Source organism: Equus caballus, chromosome 4 (assembly GCF_041296265.1).
Source record: "Equus caballus isolate H_3958 breed thoroughbred chromosome 4, TB-T2T, whole genome shotgun sequence".
Lineage (NCBI taxonomy): Eukaryota > Metazoa > Chordata > Mammalia > Perissodactyla > Equidae > Equus > Equus caballus.
This window is the reverse complement of record NC_091687.1, coordinates 87045329-87064988: the sequence shown is the minus strand read 5'-3', so window position 1 is coordinate 87064988 and position 19660 is coordinate 87045329. Positions and strand designations below refer to the sequence as shown.

Sequence of the window (19660 nt, the reverse complement as noted above, 5' to 3'; positions counted from 1 at the left end):
GGATTAGAGGGGAAGGAGAATGAAGGCAAAGAGACTATTATTTCAATATTCCAAGCACAGTATCAGAATTAACAAAGAACAGGAGTCGTAAGGAAGTTTCAAGGATGGAGAAGAGAGATTTTAAGGAGGCAGAATCTCTAGGTCTTGATAAAGGCCTGAATTTTGGGGTCGGGGCGGGGGGCAGATGGGCAGGTGAAATGAGAGCCAGAGAAGTCAGGTTTCTGATTTGGGTTACCAGTTGGCATCACTGCTAACTTGAGCCAGAGCAGCTTCTAGCACATGGCAGGGGGAAAATCAGATCATGACAGGGAGGGGAGAGCTGGATTATGAGGACAGAGAAACAGCGAGTACAGCTGAGAAAGTATGAAATCTACAGCTATCATATACTTCACATCACAGGGACCTCTGAAGAGCTACTAGGAGAAACTCAGTGACACGGAGTCACTCTGGAAGAGACAAAAACATTAGACTTACATGAAACTTTAACAAGAGCTGGAATAAGATTACATGGCATCCTTTCAGCTAGGATGGTTCTGGTAAGATTTTATTGTGCCGTTACATAGGATACAGTTAAGACATCTTAGAACAAGCTCCAACGGGCCTCGCGTTTCTCTGTCCTAGATTCTCATCCATGGAAGAGGAAATTAAAACCCAACCCTTCTTTCCTGGAGGCTACACTGCTTCTTCCTTCTGGGGAAATGAACTTGATCAGCTCTAGCCAGCCAGAGTCAACATTCTTCTCTCAGAAGCAGTCACGCTGTTACACAACACAAAATTAAAAGGAAAAGAGCTATTCAAAATGTTGGTCAAGAAAAGTACGTAACACCCAAAATGTGAAAAGTGCTGAGAGAGATGTAATCTTCAGCACTTGGTCTAACAGTACTAGGAGTATTTGCAGTAACAGAGACTAACAAATAGCACTAGTGATCACCACATTTATTCAGTACTTTATAGGCATGTGCTAAGCACTTCACAGCATCTTGTTTAATCCTCACTGAACAACACTGACGTATACACTATTACCATTCCCAATACTTGTGCTCACTGATGGAGGACCAACGAAAAAGAACTGATTTCAGTCTATTTAGTCATTATCCCAAGAACGTGACTGCTGCTGATGGCAGAATTTTGGGTGATTTTTCTCTATTTTCTGTAACACTGCTTCACTATCTTCCTAAATCAAACAAAATACCCTTTGTTATAGATGAAAAAAACTAAATGTTTTCCTTGAATAAAAGATCCCTATGAACTTCTTTTTCTTCTTCATTTCTATGAAAGGGAACAGCACAGGAAAGCGGAGGTCCCAACAACATCAAGTTGGGGCAAAAGGCAAATAATCAGAATCCAGAAATTTCATTTTTGATAGCCAAAAGACTACTAAAAGAGAGAAAAGAACTAATGTTTCAAAGTATAGGAGCTAAGAAGACTAAACAATGCTAAATTAGGACTCATAACAGCTGCCTAGAGAGGCAAGAACTGAATGAGTCAAAGGCCAGCCACAAATAAGGCAAGGTGGCCAGACATTAGAGGGGAAGGAAGAGGGGGAATGGAGAAGACGGTGGGGCAGAAGCTCAGAAGCAGTTTCTCAAATCGCCCTAACACAATGGTTCTTAACTACTATTGAGCCACAAGTTGCCTTGAGAAACTGATAAAAACTATCTCCCTAAAAAATGCATATTTAGACAAAATTTTGCAAACAATTTCATGGCGTTCACATGCCTTTAGGGGCGTATGGATGCTAGATTAAGAATCTGTAATAGGGGCTGGCCCCGTGGCCGAGTGGTTAAGTTCGCGCGCTCCGCTGCAAGCGGCCCAGTGTTTCGTTGGTTCGAGTCCTGGGCGCGGACATGGCACTGCTCATCGAGCCACGCTGAGGCAGCGTCCCACATGCCACAACTAGAAGGACCCACAACGAAGAATATACAACTATGTACGGGGGGCTTTGGGGAGAAAAAGGAAAAAATAAAATCTTAAAAAAACAAAAAAAAGAATCTGTAATAAAACGCAGGCTTAGTATGCTATCATTTGTGAAAAGGAGCATGTCTGCTTGTGTAGAGAATAAATATCTCTGGAGGAGACATAAGACCCTAGTAACATCAGCAGTCTCTGGGAAGAACAACTAGATATTTCATTGAACATCCTTCTGAATGTTGAATGTGAATGGAGAAATCAAATGTAAATAAAAGGGCTCTGTCATAACCAAAGCCAACCTCGAACAGCTGAGACTACCTGGGAAATGTTCTAACTGATTCCAAGGGAAGGAGGAGTGAAGACACCGACAAACCTGAAGAGGCTCTAAGCCTATGGGAAAGCGGATGAGAAAAAGCCCACAGACTAAGACTACTGCTCAAGGTAGTGAATGTAGAAACCGACGCAAGCCACTATGGGTATGTCCAGTCATCGGTCCTGTGATACAATACTCAAAATATACAGAGAAGAGTGTGCAGATCAACCGTGCACCAGTCACAGGGGAGACGGGGCTATTAGCAGGGTCCACAGCCTCCACGAGGCCTCAGGAAGCACCTACCTCGTCGGGGGTATCTTTCGCCTCAGGTTGTGTTGCAGCGGCCCGGCGGGCAAGGTTTCCAGCTCGAATGTTGCTAAGGTTGATCTGCCTCTCAGGAGGAGGCCCACCACGAGGCTGCCCTCGGACAATGATGGCACACCCTGAGAGGACCTAAGTGGAGGGAAAAAAAGAGAAAATTAGCAGTCTAGAGATAATATCGCCATAATATAGGTTGTTCAATACTGTATCTCCTACATCTAGAACGGTACTTGGCACCTTGGTGGCACTCAAATATCCATTGAATGACTAAATGAATAGGATTATTTTTACTTTTATAAGAGAAATACCTACATAAAACCTTGAGCCAGATTCTGAAATGACAGACCCACAAATACAAGTAGGACCTAAACAAACAACAGAAAATTCATAAAACACACTTTTTGGGGTGAAGAGGTATGTGAGACATGGAGACTAATAACCTTTCTAATTTCATTCCAACAAGCACCACCACTGTGTTCTTTTCAATTATTAAGAATTTAATGCCTCCATATACACATTCCATTCTAGGGTGGAAGCAAGCAAGGGAAGGCCTAAGAAAATGGGAAGCTGAAGGAAGAGGCCCCTACACACCATCTAGAAGGAGCTGAGTGTGCCCAAGGCTAATGTGGAAGCAGTGCAGCCAGAGCCCAGCGCTCACGCTTCCATCGTAGACAGTGCTCACAGCCTAGAAGTAATCTAGAAAACCCTTGCTCTACATGATTAAAACAGAAGAAATTAAGAAGCAGGTCAAGGCTCCCAAACGCAGTAGCTCTTTTCATCTCTATAATCAAAGGCACCAGGCACAGAACCCACTTGCAACTGTGAAAAGAGCTCTGAAGCTCACTGGTATTTAACTTTAAAACATTTTTAAGGGGAGAAAAAGGGAGGATTTCAAGTGGGAGAAGAGAAGAAGAGGCGTACAGAAAAAATGACAAACATCACCCAAGCTATTCAAGCTGTCATTGTTCAGCGAGGCACGATTTAACGAACAAGTGGGCTCCAGTGCTGGCTTCATAAGATCCGAAAGACGCTCATTTCCGTGCTTCAAAACAAGAAATAGCTGCCAAAGTTAGTAGATAGAAGGTTGGAGAGTTCTGCCAAGATAGAGCCCCGGGGTAGACAAGACCATGGAGTTCTCTGTAAAGGAATGGTCACTGGAAAGGAAGCTGAATCAAAAGAAGAAAGGAAGGAGCACAAAGAGAAGCCGCTCCTACATACATTTGCTTAGCTGACATTTCTCCCTCACTTCTCCACCTCAACTAATGCTTTAAGGTGTGAAATATTAATATAAATACAGAAGTAAATTAAACAAATATGTCCATGTTAAAAAATAAGATAAGCAAACAACTGAGTAACCACCATCCAAGTTAAGAACTAGAACACTGCCAGGACCTTGGGTTCCCTCTGTGCTCTGCTCTGCCTGTAGCCCCTTCTCTGTCACAATTATCCTGACCACTGTGAACATCCCCCCTTGTTTTTCTGTACAGTTGTACTAACTAGGTACACATCTCTACACAACATAGTTTCGTTTTTCCTATTTCTGAAGTCTATATAATGAGTCTACTGCATGACTCCATCAGTGGCTTGCTTCTTTTGCTCTTTCTGTCTTGGTAAAATTCACTGACATTAATGTTAAACACTAGTTTATTCACTTTCACAGCTGTATGGTATTTCATTGTATGCTTATACCACAATTCATTTACCCATTTCACTATCTTTTTACAGAAACTCTGTCCAACAAATACACACATGCCAATTTTTTAAGAAATAGTGCTCTGATTAATGTCTCAGTATCCCCAATGTCCTTGAGCACATAAACCTTGGTCTAAATGGCTCCTCCCTGGCTGTACCATGACACCATCTTCCTTATCCAGTTATAAGTCGTGTTCTTCATTCTTATCCTTTCTGACCAAGCATTATCAGCAATTAAACTCTACAGCTTCCAACCAAGCAGGCTTGCTAACAGCCTTTCCTGAGAACCCATGGGCATCATTCCTGGAAACTGACATTCTAAAAAGCTAAGCTTTCAAACAAAGCAAAGCCGGGAAAGAACAGGTATACTAGGGCAGAGGATGCTTGGTGTTCCTGAAATGAGAAGGGCCAAAGGAAGAAAAGAAAAAGAGCCTGGATCTGATTCATTTATAGTCAATCCTGTGTAAGTGGCACCAGCAAGAAGAGCACACACTGTAGAATACCTGTGGTTGAAATCATTCATACACAAACTCCAAATGCGGCTGAGGAGAGCCAAGCTGCATACTGCACACAAACCAGAGCACCTGCCTCCAACGCCTGCTCCTCAACTTCAGTCACCTTTTCACAAAAATAAAGCACTCCCAGGAGACCCAGTACCTCTTGGTAATAAGCCCAGTTGGGAAAGCGAGGCCCTTTTACAAGAAAACTCACCTTGGCTGATCAAGGTAAACTCTGATGAGTGAGCACTAGCCCAGGCGAGGAAACAATCCTTATTTCTCAAGTCTGAGAAAGACCACCACAAAGCTCAAGAACAGAACGACTAATGAGAAGACCCCCACCTTCCCCCTAAATATCAGGAAGGTGTTACCTCTAATGCCCCCACCTAGTAAACTAGATCCCTAGGAGGCAATGGGTCTATGACTATTACCCTGGCCCCATTAAGGGCTTTGGCAAACACCTTGTGCATAGCAATTTTGCAAAACTTCCTCTGTACATCCTCCCCTCTCCCTGAACGCTATTCTGAGGACTACTGTCAGAACTTCTTTGCATTATTGCACCAAATATGCCAGATAAGTCAATGCTTGAATCCATATTAGAGAGAAATGACTTTTACTTTATAGGTTGGCCCGACACCTTTTATATTACTGAGTATACAAATTCAAGCAGCAGTCACCAATTCAGCCTCTTAAGCAACAAGAACAGATATTCCTGTTTCCCCAGGAGGAGAGGACAGACGTGTACATCTTTCCTATGGAACTCTCCTCCCGTCATTTGGCCATGGTCTTGGTGGAGAGGTAGGAGAAGACTGTGTCCGCAGACCATTAAGAAAGGAATAGGGGCCGGCCCAGTGGTGCAGTGGTTAAGTGCGCACGTTCTGCTTCGGCAGCCCAGGGTTCGCCAGTTTGGGTCCCGGGCACAGACATGGCACCGCTTAGCAAGCCATGCTGTGGTAGGCGTCCCACGTATAAAGTGGAGGAAGATGGGCACAGATGTTAGCTCAGGGCCAGTCTTCCTCAGCAAAAAGAGGAGGACTGGGAAGGAAGAGGAGGCTGGCCCAGTGGCATGGTGGTTAAGTTTGCATGCTCTGCTTCAGTGGTCCAGGGTTCGCCGGTTTGGATCCCAGGAGCAGACCCAGCAGTGCTTGTCAAGCCATGCTGTGGCAGCAACCCACATAAAATAGAGGAAGACTGAAAACAGACGTTAGCTCAGAGCCAATCTTCCTCACAAAAAAAAAAGAAAGGAAGAGACCTGTCTACAATGGAAGAACTAGCTTCCTTCCTACTATTTATAAAACCTGAAATAGCTCAAAACACACTATACCTCCTTTTTGCTATCTCTCAATTTCATCTTCCAAATATTGCTAAATTCCCTCTACCTGTCTTACTTGTCAATAGCCTTTTTTTTTTAAGATTTTATTTTTTTCCTTTTTTTCCCCAAAGCCCCCCAGTACATAGTTGTATATTCTTAGTTGTGGGTCCTTCTAGTTGTGGCATGTGGGATGCCGCCTCAGCATGGCTCGATGAGCAGCGCCATGTCTGTGCCCAGGATTCGAACCAACAAAATACTGTGCCACCTACAGCAGAGCATGCGAACTTAACCACTCGGCCACAGGGCCGACCCCATCAACAGTCTTTACTCAAGTTCTTCCTCAATAAAAACATTTTAATGGCCTTCTCTTTTCTAAGGTCCCCCACCAAATAAAACCAAGGAGAAATAGCTTCTGGGGGGAAAAAAAATACTTACAATGTCTTTAACTATGAAAAAGACCAAGAGTCTATATATATCAACCTTAACTTGTATCTCCTCTGGCATCAGAACAAGTCATTTTTCCTCTGTGAAAGACCTGACAGCTAAGTTGATTATTTTTTGTAATTTTATTCATTGATTGATTCATTTATTTATGCAACACAAGTTTACTAAGTATCTACTATGTGCCAGACATTGTTCTAAGCAAGTGGCGTACCTGAGTGAACTAAGATAGACCAGAATGTCTGCTCTTGGAGACGTGACATTCTAAGTGGGGAGAGACAGACAATAAAGACAGCAAGTAAATAAAATTTACCATTTGTTTATCAGAATTTTAATTTCAGAATAATAATGTTAAGATTGAGAGGAAATTGTCACGGGTAATTGTTCTGCCAAAGCTGTATTGATTCATGTTGCAAACTTTCAGGGATGTGGTAATTATCCTTAATTGTTAATTTATAGGGCATAGAAAGCAAATCATATGGTAAGTGCTTTATCCAATTATATTAATAAAATGACATGTTCTAGAAAAATGATCTTAGCCCTACCTGATATAGTAGGAGGTCTGTGGAAACAGCTGTCACAATGAGTCAATTTGATTGAGGTTATGGATTAGACATTTCTCAGCTCTGCCAATAAAGGTTGCAGAGGGACACAGTGTGATTCAGAGGACCTGGCTTCAGGGCACAAGGCGGGTAGTGACAAAGGCTGAAACAAGCCAGCTGAGAAGAAAAATGGGGACTCAAACTGTTCAAACCCACTTATAGGTTTACTGGGAGATTCACCTACAGTGAAACACTTTATAGGAAACCACTAAAATGTTGCCCAGCAACAGCACCACCACATTAAATCTTCACTAGATCCTGATAAATGATTTGGTGCCTGTAACTCAAACTCCCAGACCACAGACACCAGAAAACAGAAAATTTCTTTTCGTGTGTGAGGAAGATTGGCCCTGAGCTAACATCTGTTTCCAATCTTCCTCTTTTTGCTTGAGGAAGACTGTCACTGAGCTAACATCTGTGCCAATCTTCCTCTATTTTATGTGGGATGCCACCACAGCATGGCCTGCCAAGCAGTGCTAGGTCTGTGCCTGGGATCTGAATCTACGGATCCCAGGCCACAGAAGCGGAGTGCGTGAACTTAACCACTATGCCACTGGGCCGGCCCAGAAAACTTGTTAAATAAAAACCTAGCTTATACTATACTTAGGACAAAGAAAGTGACAGTATAGAAATCCATAATTATGTCAACTTAAAGCCAGCATTTTTTTCACAGCACCAAGAGCAAAAATCATCTTAGCCTGAGAATAGAATCTCATTAGCTGAGAATATCTTATTAGCCCTGCAAGGAGGACTGGCTTAACAGGTATACCGCCTGTTAAGATCTAACAGAAACATTTCAGCAGTATCTGTCAATATGAAGACCCAATATAAAGAATAAGGACAGCTACCTGATGAACATGAAAATGTTACAAAAAGGCCCAAGATAAACCCATATATTTGTGGTCAATTAATTTTCAACAAGGGTGCCAAAAAAAGATAACTCAATTGGGAAAGAATCTTTACAACGAAAATGTGCTGGGAAAATTGGATATCGACATGCAAAAGAATGAAGTTGGACCACTACCTCACACCATATGCGAAAGTTACCTCAAAAAGTATCAGATACCTAAATGTAAGAGTTAAAAACTATAAAACTCTTAGAAGAAACCATAGGTGTAAATCTTCATGATCTCCGATTAGTCAACAGTTTCTTAGATATGACACCATCTTAGAAAGCAAAAACAAGATAAACTAGACTTCATCAAAATCAAAAACACTGTGCTTCAATGGATACTATCAAGAAAGTGAAAAGACAATATTTTACAAAACATATCTGATTATTCTAGATATGAGACCCATAAGAACTAATATAACTCAATAATAAAAAGATAACCCAATTAAAAATTGGGCAAAGGATTTGAATAGACATTTATCCAAAGAAGATACAAAAATGGCCAATAAGCACAGGAAAAGATACTCAACATCATTAGTCATAGGGAAATGCAAATCAATGTCACAATGACATATCACTTCACAGCTACTAGGATGGCTATAATCACTAAGACTATAAACAAGTGTTGGCAAGGATATGAAGAAATTACAACCTTTATACATTGCTGGTGATGCAGTTACTTTAGAAAAAAGTCTGGCAGTCCCTCAAAAGTTAACCAATGAGTTATCATATGATCTAGCAATTCTACTCCTAGGTATCTACCCAAGAGAAATAAAACGTATACAAATGTTCCTGCAACACGGTTCATTAGAGCCAAAAAGAGTGGAAGCAACCCAAATGTCCATCAACTGACGAATTTGATAAAATGTGGTATATCCATAAAATGGAATATTATTCAGGAATAAAAAGAAATGAAGTACTGATGGATGCTACAGCATGGATGAACCTTGAAAACCTTAAACTAAGTGAAAGATGCCAGAGAGTAAAAGCCACATATTGAATGATTCCATTTATATGAAGTACCCAGAATAGGCAAATCCATAGTGACAGAAAGTAGATTACTGGTTCCCAAGGGCTAGAGGAGGGGAGAATAAGGAGTGACAGCTAATGGGAACAGGGTTTCTTTTTCTTTTGAGTACTGATGAAAATGTTCTAGAATCAGACGGTGGTGACAGCTGTGTGAATACAGTAAAAACCACGGAACTGTATACAGTAAAAGGGTGAATTTTATGTGAATTTATTTCAATAAAAAAATGTTACGGTCCAATGCGGAAGTACAAAAACCTGAGGACATAAAATATATATTTCACTATAGAGGACTTCCATATCTTGCAGGAGGATTAGATACTTAGCTGAACAACACTAACAAAAACGTTTTTAAAAGGCAGCTGACTCAGAACCCAAAGTCAGGCATGGTGACTCACCACAGAATGGAGGGCTACTGTAAACTTTCAAGTCCTCTAGAAATAACAAGGTAGAAGTCACAGGAAGGAAGCACAACTTAGTGAAATCTACAAAGCTCTAAAAAGGAGGAAAATGGCTGAAAACAATACAAGCTTTTTCTGAGAAACAATACAGCAAGTAAATGAACTCTCCCTCTGCGGCACAGAAAGGAGAGCCAGGAAAGGCAGTGGGCTGAAAGGTCCACGGTGCCATCTGGAAGCCTGCAGCTGCCACAGCGCACAGGCTGCACGTGGAGGGGCTGCATGTCGGAGTGACCAGGAAGCAGGCCAGAGACTTCTTTGGGCAAGGTGTTTTCTCCCCCTAAAAATACATACCATCGGGGGATGCAGAAGGAGCTGTTGTGGATAGGGTAGGAAAGGTTTTATTAAACACACTTTAATGAAGCAAAAAACTTCTAAAGAAACGAAATTAAAGCAAGACTAAGGAGAACAATTTAAATTGGGAAATTTTCAGAAAGTATACCAGGAAAAAGCATCCTGGCAGCCAGAGCTGTTGCCTCCACAGGAAGAACCATCTCTTGAAAATTAAAAAGTCATTTAGACAAAGAGCAAGCAATCCCAAAAGAACATGAGCTGTGTGGTCTGGGAGGTCTTTCCCAGTATCCCTGCCAACGCAGCCAGCTTCTTCTTCCTCTGGCAGGCACAAGAGGCAAACCTAAATTAGAGGGCCCAGCATTCAAACTCAATAAACTGGAGGCCCACGGCCTCACAGCACGCTGCTTCACTTGCTCTGGGAGCACCAGCACATTCAGCAGAGACAAGCAGAAGCGGCTGCTCCGGGGCCAGCTGTACCACAAATTGGGCCTTGGTTTGGAAATAGGAAAGTTTAAATCTCAGAGGGACTATAACGATCTACAGAGAGAGGGCAGCTAAAAGAGCACTTAGTCTGGGCCTCATCAATCTGAAGTCCCTCAATCCTGATGTGCCACTATGCCACATGTAGAAACAAGCATTTGGGGAGCTGGTGTCTATTAAAATGGTATCTGAGGTTACCTGTTGATTAAATCTTTTTCCCCAATTAAAATGTCCATTTATAGGGGCTGGCCTCGTGGCCGAGTGGTTAAGTTCGTGCGCTCCGCTGCAGGCGGCCCAGTGTTTTGTTGGTTCGAATCCTGGGTGCGGACATGGCACTGCTCATCAGACCACGCTGAGGCAGCATCCCACATGCCACAACTAGAAGGACCCACAACAAAGAATATACAACTATGTACCAGGGGGCTTTGGGGAGAAAAAGGAAAAATAAAATCTTTAAAAAAAAAAAAAATGTCCATTTATAAGTGCCAGCAGACCAGGTGTCATAAATTAAATCACTAAGCAAGGTAAAGCTTCCACAAAAGCTGGCTGCCCCAAATCAAGCCAATGCTTATTAACTACTACCATATGCAAGAGACTCAGAGTCCAATATTACAAAAGAACACCCAAAAACGAGACACAAAGGAAGAAAACTTCAGAATGGTAAAAAAGCAGAATTGGAAAACTACAGCCCACTGGCCAAATCCGCCCTACTGCCTGTTTCTGTACAACCCACAAGTTAAAAATGGTTTTTACATTTTTAAATGGTTGGGGAAAAAAAAAATCCGAAGAAGGATATTATGTAATACATGAAAAAGAGCTTGAAATTCAAATTTCAGTGTCTGTATATAAAGTTTTATTGGAACACAGTCAAGCTTGTTCGCTTCCGTAACTGTCTAGGGCCGCCTTCGCACCGGAACGGCAGAGTTGGGTAGTTGCGACAGAGACCGTATGGCCTGCAAAGCCTCAAATATTTACTACCTGGTCCTTTACAGAGTCAGTTTGCAAACCCCTGATATAAAACATGACAAGGGAGTGAGATGAAAACTAGTCTTATGGTAGTCTAAATAGCAAGTGCACAGCAAAAAAATTCTGGATTACCAGTTCAAGTTATACAAACTGCTCATTTTTATCATCAGAGAAGAACAGTTGTATATGGTAGTAAGAATTTAGTTTCAGGATCAAATCACTATCAGTGGGGACCTTTGCAAGTTACTCAATTGGCTCTATTAGCCTCAGTTTCCTCATCTATAAATAAGAATATCCATGAAAGTGGTTATGAAACTTAAAAGAGAATAAGGCACTTAGCATTGAGGCTGGCCCAAAGACCCCATAAATAATAGCAAATATTGTTATAAGAAATGGCTCAAAGTGTGGTCTGAAGTAAAGACTGGAAGACTATGTACGACAGAAAAAGATGGACATTTCCTCTCAAGGTATAAAATTAAAAATCAAAACCATGGAAGTTTTCCCACCACTGAATTCAGCGAGAAAGAATTAGATAATCTATAATCTAGTTTCCCTACTTTATCAGCTAAGATACTCACTCTCTAGGAAAGTGGATTTAAGTGCTTCTGTCAGAATCTCTGTCCTCAGAGGTAATGGTAATTAAGTATCAAGTCTGAAGTCTGCACTGAACTTCACACTTGACAAAGTGTGTTGGCAAGCACAGCCTCAGATAACCATGAAATCTGAAATCAGGTAAGTCTTGAGTTTGACCACAAACTCAAGTGAAAATCATTCCAAACATTGTGATATTCTCTCATCTATGAACGAGGGTAATACTACTACCATCTTCCCTGGTTGTTACAATGAAGTGAGATGGAGATGCCTCACAGGCCCCGACACCTAGTAGGAACTTAAGAAACGTTAAGAGCACTTCGGTCTCTCTTGCCTTCCCTCCCTACTCTCGACCCCTCTTCATCCTCACAACGCTCTGAGGAAACAGGGAAGGCACTGTTACCTCATTTTACAGCTGAGGAAACTGTGGTACAGTTAGATGATGGCATCAGAGCTAGAACACAGGTTTTCCCAGTGCGCTTTCCAATAAACTCCAAAGACTAAATATACAATATGAGAACTAAACTCATGACTTACATAAAAGAACACCAAGGCTGTAACTTAGGCCCTGCACAAATAAAGCCTCCCCATGAAAGAAGTGACTCAGTCTCCTGGGAGCTAGTACCAGGATGGTCCCCAGGATGACAGTCTCTGCAGAGCCATGTGCTTACTACTCAACACTGACCTCTGCTGTGGTCAAGGACCAGGAGATCACAACACAGTTACTCAGAAATAAGAGAGCTCTGAAACACTATATGACGGGCAAATGCAAAATATCATTTCAGAGAAATCCATTGCAGTTGTCAAAACAAAGTTTTTCAGGGGCCGGCCTAGTACTGCAGTGGTTAAGTTCACACACTTCACTTCAGCAGCCCAGGGTTCGCCAGTTTGGATCCTGGGCGCAGACCTAGCACCACTCATCAAGCCATGCTGTAGCAGGCGTCCCACAAATAAAGGAGAGGAAGATGAGCATGGATATTAGCTCAGGGCCAGTCTTTCTCAGCAAAAAGAGAAAGATTGGCAGCAGATGTTAGCTCAGGGCTAATCTTCCTCAAAAAAATGAATAAATAAATAAATAAATAAATAAAATTTTCCAGAGCAAGCAACAGTCACACGTGAAAATTACCAAAGGAAGAAGCAAAAATTAACTGACTCCAGAACATACAAAAGATTGTCACTCAAGATTATCACTACAGGACTTTGACCCCTCTACCAAAAGGTTAAGAGTCCAGTGCTCAGCTCTTAAATGTAAAGGAGAATTACTGCGGAGATCAGGACTTTCCATTGGAGATTTCACTGGCTTAAGTTTTAAGTGGTCCCCAGAGGTGGCCCTAAAGTGTCCTAAGTACAAAGAAAGCTGCTGTGATGTGCCTTACAGAGGAAATATGTGTGAGGTAAGTTTCATTCAGGCATGAATTACGGTGCTGTTGATCTTAAGTTCAATGTTAATGAATCAACAGTATCTATTAAATAACTGTCTTTAGGGGCTGGCCCCGTGGCCGAGTGGTTAAGTTCGCGCCCTGCTGCAGGCGGCCCAGTGTTTCGTTGGTTCGAATCCTGGGCGCGGACATGGCACTGCTCATCAGACCACGCTGAGGCAGCGTCCCACATGCCACAACTAGAAGGACCCACAACGAAGAATATACAAAACAACTATGTACGGGGGGCTTTGGGGAGAAAAAGGAAAAAATAAAAAAAATCTTTAAAAAAAAAAAAAAACTGTCTTTAAACAGAAGCACAGAGAACAAGGTTATATATCTATCACTCGATGAAAATGTGGTGACCAGAGGCTCACAGGAACCTAACCCTGTAATTCTCATAGAAGCAATGGTCCCGTATTCACCAATTCAGTGTTTGCAACTTTACAGAACAAAACTATCATGAACAATGACTGTCTGTAATAAACACAGAGAGGACGATAAGGCAACTGGGCACTCTGAGTGAAGAAGACAAAGGAGTTACTTGTAACATTCTCGCAACTTTTCTGTAAGTTTGAAATTATTTCAAAATAAAGTTAAAAAGCTTTTTAAGGTGCTAAACTTATACTACAGGCGCTTTAGAGCCTCGATGACAACGCAAACAAATCATTAGAACTGGATCTCACTGGCGGTTTTCAAAGTTTGTCTCTCCCCACCTTATCGTTCCCCTCCCTCCCTAAGCACGCGCAACTAAGAAAATGAACGTCAAACTATTATTGTGTTGCGAGGACCACATCTTTCAATGTGACCCATTCACTGCTTCAAGTTCTTCTTCCAAATGAAACAAAATGCTGGATGCTTTCAAATCACAGAATTCAAAACTTCTCTGAGCACAGAGTTCAAAAGGGCTGTGGCCTCCAAAAAGGATCCCCACCAGATAACTGGCTGAGGAAGGAAGAGGGGATCTCCCTAAAACCTCCTTCCCACACTAGTTATCTGGTGGGAATTCGTTAAATTTACATACGTGATCTAATTAAGTTTTCTATTTAGAAAAGCCAGAAATCCCTTAATGTCTCAAAAGTCTTGAGAAACAGAACTGATTGAGAACATTTTATAAGAGGCAAGAGTACCACAGATATTTTTGGTTTAAGTGAAGGCTTGTAATCTTGGTTGTAATCTCTTCACCCCTGGGAGTTGGCTTTATTATCAGAAAGGAATCAGGTTATCAAAAACAATGCCTGAGTCCCCCACTCTAATCTAGAAACAAAGAGAAAGATGTTTTGCAAAACGCAGAGAATTTCTCTATATTAATTTGCAAGACACTGGATCTTGAGTTTAGGATTTTATTTTCTTTTGTCCTTACTAAACCCTAAGACTTCCTCTTTCAGTCCCCCCACCTTTGACCTTCTCTACAATGCAGGCTGTCCGGGTCACAATGCAAGGACAGCAGTCCCCCATACCCATAGCTTCCCTTTCCCCGGTCTCCATTATCCATGGTCAACCACGGTCCAAAAATATTAAATGAAAAATTAAAGAAATAAACAATTCATAAGTTTTAAATTGTGCACCATTCTGAGCAACATGACGAAATCTCCAGTCATCCTGCTCTGTCCCACCCAGGACTTGAAATCATCTGTCTGTCCAGGCAGACGAAGCTGTATAGACTACCTGCCCGCCCATTAGTCACTTAGTAGCTGTCTTGGTTAACAGGTCAAGTGTCACCTGTATTCAATTCACCCTTATTTTACTTAATGACCCCAAAGCACAAGAGCAGTGATGCTGGCAATTCGGACATGCCAAAGAGAGGCCGTAAAGTGTTTCTTTTGAGTGAAAAGGTAAAAGTTCTCAATAAGAAAAGAAAAATATCGTATGCTAAGGTTGCTAAGATCTATGGTAACTTTTATTACAGTATACTGTTACAACTTTTATTTTATTATTAGTTATTGTTGTTAATCTCTTACTCTGCCTAATTTATATATTAAATTTTATCAAAGGTATGTACGTATGTATAGGAAAAAACATAATATATAGGGTTTGGTACTATCCGTGGTTTCAGGCATCCACTGGGGGTCCTGGACCATATCCCCCACGGATAAGAGGGGACTACTGTAGCATTTTCAGCCAACAGGTGGAGGGGACAGGAAGAATAAGAGTGTCTACTGCTAACCAGCTACAGTTTGAAAGCAGTGACCAGTTACATCACTGCCCCCACCACGGCTACAGACTGGGAGGAAAAACGACCCAGGCGAATGCCATCATCTTTCAACTGAAACAAAAGAACAAAAAGGGGAGAAGGAGAAAGATGCACAGAAAGCCTCTAACAGAAATTACAGACCAGCAATCAGCTGAGAGCTTGTTAGAAATATAGACTCTCAGACCCAATCTGAACCTAGTGAATCAGAATCTGCATTTTAACAAGATCCTCAGGAGACAGGTATGCACAACAAAGTTATTAATTCCCCGCCTCTTTGTTCCCCACTCTGTCTGCCTGGCTCAGACACATGTTCTCCAGCAAATTCAGCTTAAATTGTTTCTCCAAAGGGGCCTTTCCAATCCCTAGACTAGGTCAGATCGCCCTGCTATATATGCTCTCTGACAGCTCTCTGCTTCTTGCCAAGGAATTCACCACAACACTAAACTGTGTTAATTGGTTAGTATCAGTTTTCCTCTCTATGCTGCAAGCTACGTAAGGGCAAGGACCATGCCTGTCTTATTCACCATGGTGGCCCCAGAGCCCAGAACAAGACCAGAGAGAAAGTAAACATTCAATAAGTATTTTTTGAATAAAGGAATGGCCCTACTATGTATCAAGCACAGTGCTAGACTCTGGAGAGAGGGGACAGAAACAATTAAGACACATCCTTGTCCTTAAGCAGCTCATAGCTTAGTGGATTTTTGCTGAAGCTAACAAGAACCAAGCTCTTAAGAGCATGTGCTGCACTCACAGCTGCTTTTCCTAATTCTCTGCCAAATGACAACAGGTAGCCCAAACGTGCTCCAAAGCCTTCCACCCACTCAGCAGGACCTACAGGCAAGCACGTCCTGGCCCATTCCTCCCCACATCTAGGATTCTCCATTCCCAGAGTTCAACACCTGTCCAGCCTCCTCCTCCCTCTGCCCCCTCTAATGCAACTCCACTTGTCTTCAGCATCATTTCATTCTCCCCTAGGAAGTTCATTTCTGGGAACATTTTCTTCAGCCCACTTCCCTCATCAGTCCTCTTATTATGAGGTGTCGAATTTCCCTTGTTACCTCCTCCAAGAACATCTTACCTAACTCATTTCTAACCAGTCAAGTGATTATTTCCTGTGAGCTGTCAAGTCTATTCTCAACGGGAACCACTCAAATCTATATCCCAGACCACAATGGAGAATCTCCCAATTAACTGTTCAATATTCAATTGCCTTCCCACTTTTCTCAGCCACTTCCTATATGCCCCAAAGGGATACTCTGTGTCTGAGCAAATGCTATCATCTCTTCTGATTATATTCTCCATGATTCTTATATTTATTTTTGTTTAACAGACAAGAATCTCTCGGTAGATTTACATCCCAAAGCCCACATCCAAATACCAAGGTAACAAAAACAAATCTGAATGTCTAAACTGATAGCAGTGAGAGAGTAATACTTCCTTTTATCTTCAGGGAAGAAGTTCACAGAGAAATATAAGTGGATAAGCAAAGAACACACTGCAACAGGGAGGGAGGTGCTCAGTGGAGAAGGCACAAGCAAGCTTAGGGCTACATCAAGCCAGGTCACAGCTATCTCGACAGGCTCCTAATCCACGCCCCTCCCCAAGCAGATGCCAGTTGGAGTACAATGTAGCCACTAAAAACATCAAATTCTAGACTGTATGACTTTGATGTAAAGGTCTATTCTAAGCATTGTCTGTGCACAAAGTATTACAGGTGTGTTCTTGGCCTGTCATGAGAAGGGTTAACATTCCACGGACGGTGCCTTCTGAATATTTTCTGCATCCCAACCTGTAACAGTGTTTACCCAACAATGATGGACTGGAGCCTTCGTCCAAAGAGTTGGTTTGGGGACTACCAGAAATCTTAAAGCACTTTAAGAAGTCACTGATTGTTTTCTTAAACACTTCAAAATATACATTCCTAGGGTATCTGGCCTCAGCCTATTCTGTGGGTTTCAAATAACTGACGCAATTTTTTTGTTCACATACATTTTGTATACATGTTCCCTCTGTGCATCAGAGTTACTACATGAGGGCATATATGTGAGAGGAAGGTTGAAGATTTTATTTCTCTGAAACTTATGTTCTGGTATTGAAGGTATAGGAGGTAACTCTCCAAAGACATAGGTCTTCTGCTAAGGAAACCCAAAAGGAAGTGTTCCTGATGGCAAAAAGACTTTTCCTCTTCCCTTAAGGAGCAAATTGGAGGTGAAGCAGAGGTTGCCAAGGCAGCGTGGAGACGCCTGGGACTGCATTACAGGGGCTACTCAGTTAATGGAGTCTGCACATCCAGCCCCGATCCCCAAGCCCACCGCTTAATTCCGACTCTCTCCTCCTCCCCAACTCCAATGCTCACAGGACAAAGTACAGTCACAATTCTCAATTCAGGGAGGTGGAGAGAGCAGCTATGACTAGCCACCATGGCTATAGCTGTTGTCATCTCTTATTTCTCCTCCTCACAGCACTGCCATCACCACGTCCACGAGCAAAAAGTACATCTGTACGAAATATCAAATCAGAGTCCAGTGATAAAAGGGGTGTAGACCAGACACAGCTAAATGAAAGTATATCAGAGATCCTGAAATATCCTAGAGAAATGAAGACTATTGCATTTACTATTCCTTAGGTTTGCTTCCATAAAGCCATGGGCATTTTTTCTTAGAACTAACCTACAGCAAGAGGGATGCTAGGTTATTAGCATAATACTCAGTACTACTTAGAGTAAATCATCTCTAAAGAATACCTAATATATTTATTTTGGTTTATAGAACTTGAGGAAGTAATTCAACTTCTATGCTACCCATGAAAAGAATTAATTTTCCCATGTTATCGCCCAAACTTGTTTGGAAACTTTTCCTATGTGCAATGTTGACAGTCGATTTTAGATGTCAAAATAAAGAAGTCCCAATCACAAATCTACCATAAACAGTTCAGAGTCCTTTATTGCTAAGTTAAGGTACCATCTCAGGATTCTCCTTATCACTAGAATCCTAGGGACACTTTGATCATGAAGGAATAGAAACAGAAGTCCCTAATCATCTAACACAGCTGGAGATCACAAGACAAGCAGTCACTCCTTCCCCACTCTACAGCTCCTCAAGAAGCCAAGCAGAGGGCTATGTGGCCACAATCTGGAACGTGCTTGTGATATCTTCACCATAGGTATTGTCCAGAAGAGACCCCCTTTCTACTAAAAACAACCATAACACTCTGCTTGCCCTATGCTAAGTAATGTACAGCCCTGTGACTCCCCTCACAATTTTGTGGGGGGAGGGGGGCACCCTCTCCAATGAATAACAAAATAAATGAACTTCTTTAATATATAAAGCATAAAAATATCAAATAAAAGTTTATGGGCAGCTCAGACTCGTAGGTATCTTTACAATTAGCCTTGTGCCATCACCCACTTTCAAAAGAGTTCCCGTTCCTCAGATAATCTGAGTCCCAAGTTTATTATTCTCTCTACATCAGCTAATCAAAGAAACATATCTTCTTCTGACACGAGAGTGAGAGAGGTACTTTCATTAAGAGCACCCACACAGGACCTCTTAGGAATTCAATGGAAACCCATCAGTCCAGCTAGCAGCCCTACACGGCCTTGCTATGTAACAGAAAATTATTCCTCTAGAGCTAAAATGCAAGGACTGACACAGGGCAGCGCAGGCTTAACCAGGAGCTGCACCTCTGCCCCACAGAGAGCCTGCGGGAGGTCTCAGGAGATACTAAAGCTCTCACAGGAGAGGAGTTTAACAAGATAACTGGGCTTTTAAGTAATAGAGGCAGCCTCCCGGCCTCTGGGCTGTGAAAGGGTTCACCTGCCAACAGTAATAACACCAGCAATTACTGCACACAGAATAACAGATCTCAGCGGGATTCCAGGACCCAGAGACTCCAGAGTCTCCCTCTCCCTTACATGCAGAGGGAAGGAAAGGGAGGCAAAGAATGCACTCCTTTTCATGAAGACCTGGAAGAGTCCTATGAGGTAAGCAGATAAATTTCACTTGGCATAATGAGTCACTGTTTTGGGTTGGTGCAAAAAAAAAAAATTCCCCTGGTATTAAAGGCTATAAAACAATGGAATTTCCCTCCTGGAATAGAATTCATTAGGTTTAAAAGTTCACTGGAGTCGGCCGGGTGGTACAGTGGTTAACTCCATGCACTCCACTTCAGCGGCCCAGGTTTGCAGGTTCGGATCCCCGGCATGGACGTAGCACCACTCGTCAAGCCACGCTGTCACAGCATCCCATATAAA

The 19660-nt window shown here is 42.1% G+C and overlaps 1 protein-coding gene across 1 annotated transcript in view; it reads right to left on the bottom strand.

The window, feature by feature from the left end:
• Positions 1–19660, bottom strand: part of SND1 (staphylococcal nuclease and tudor domain containing 1) — a 408513-nt gene that overhangs the window by 376480 nt on the left and 12373 nt on the right. The window contains exon 2 of the mRNA XM_001502591.6: positions 2528–2677. Coding sequence (XP_001502641.2) covers positions 2528–2677 — 150 coding nt within the window. The remainder of the gene's footprint in view (positions 1–2527; positions 2678–19660) is intronic.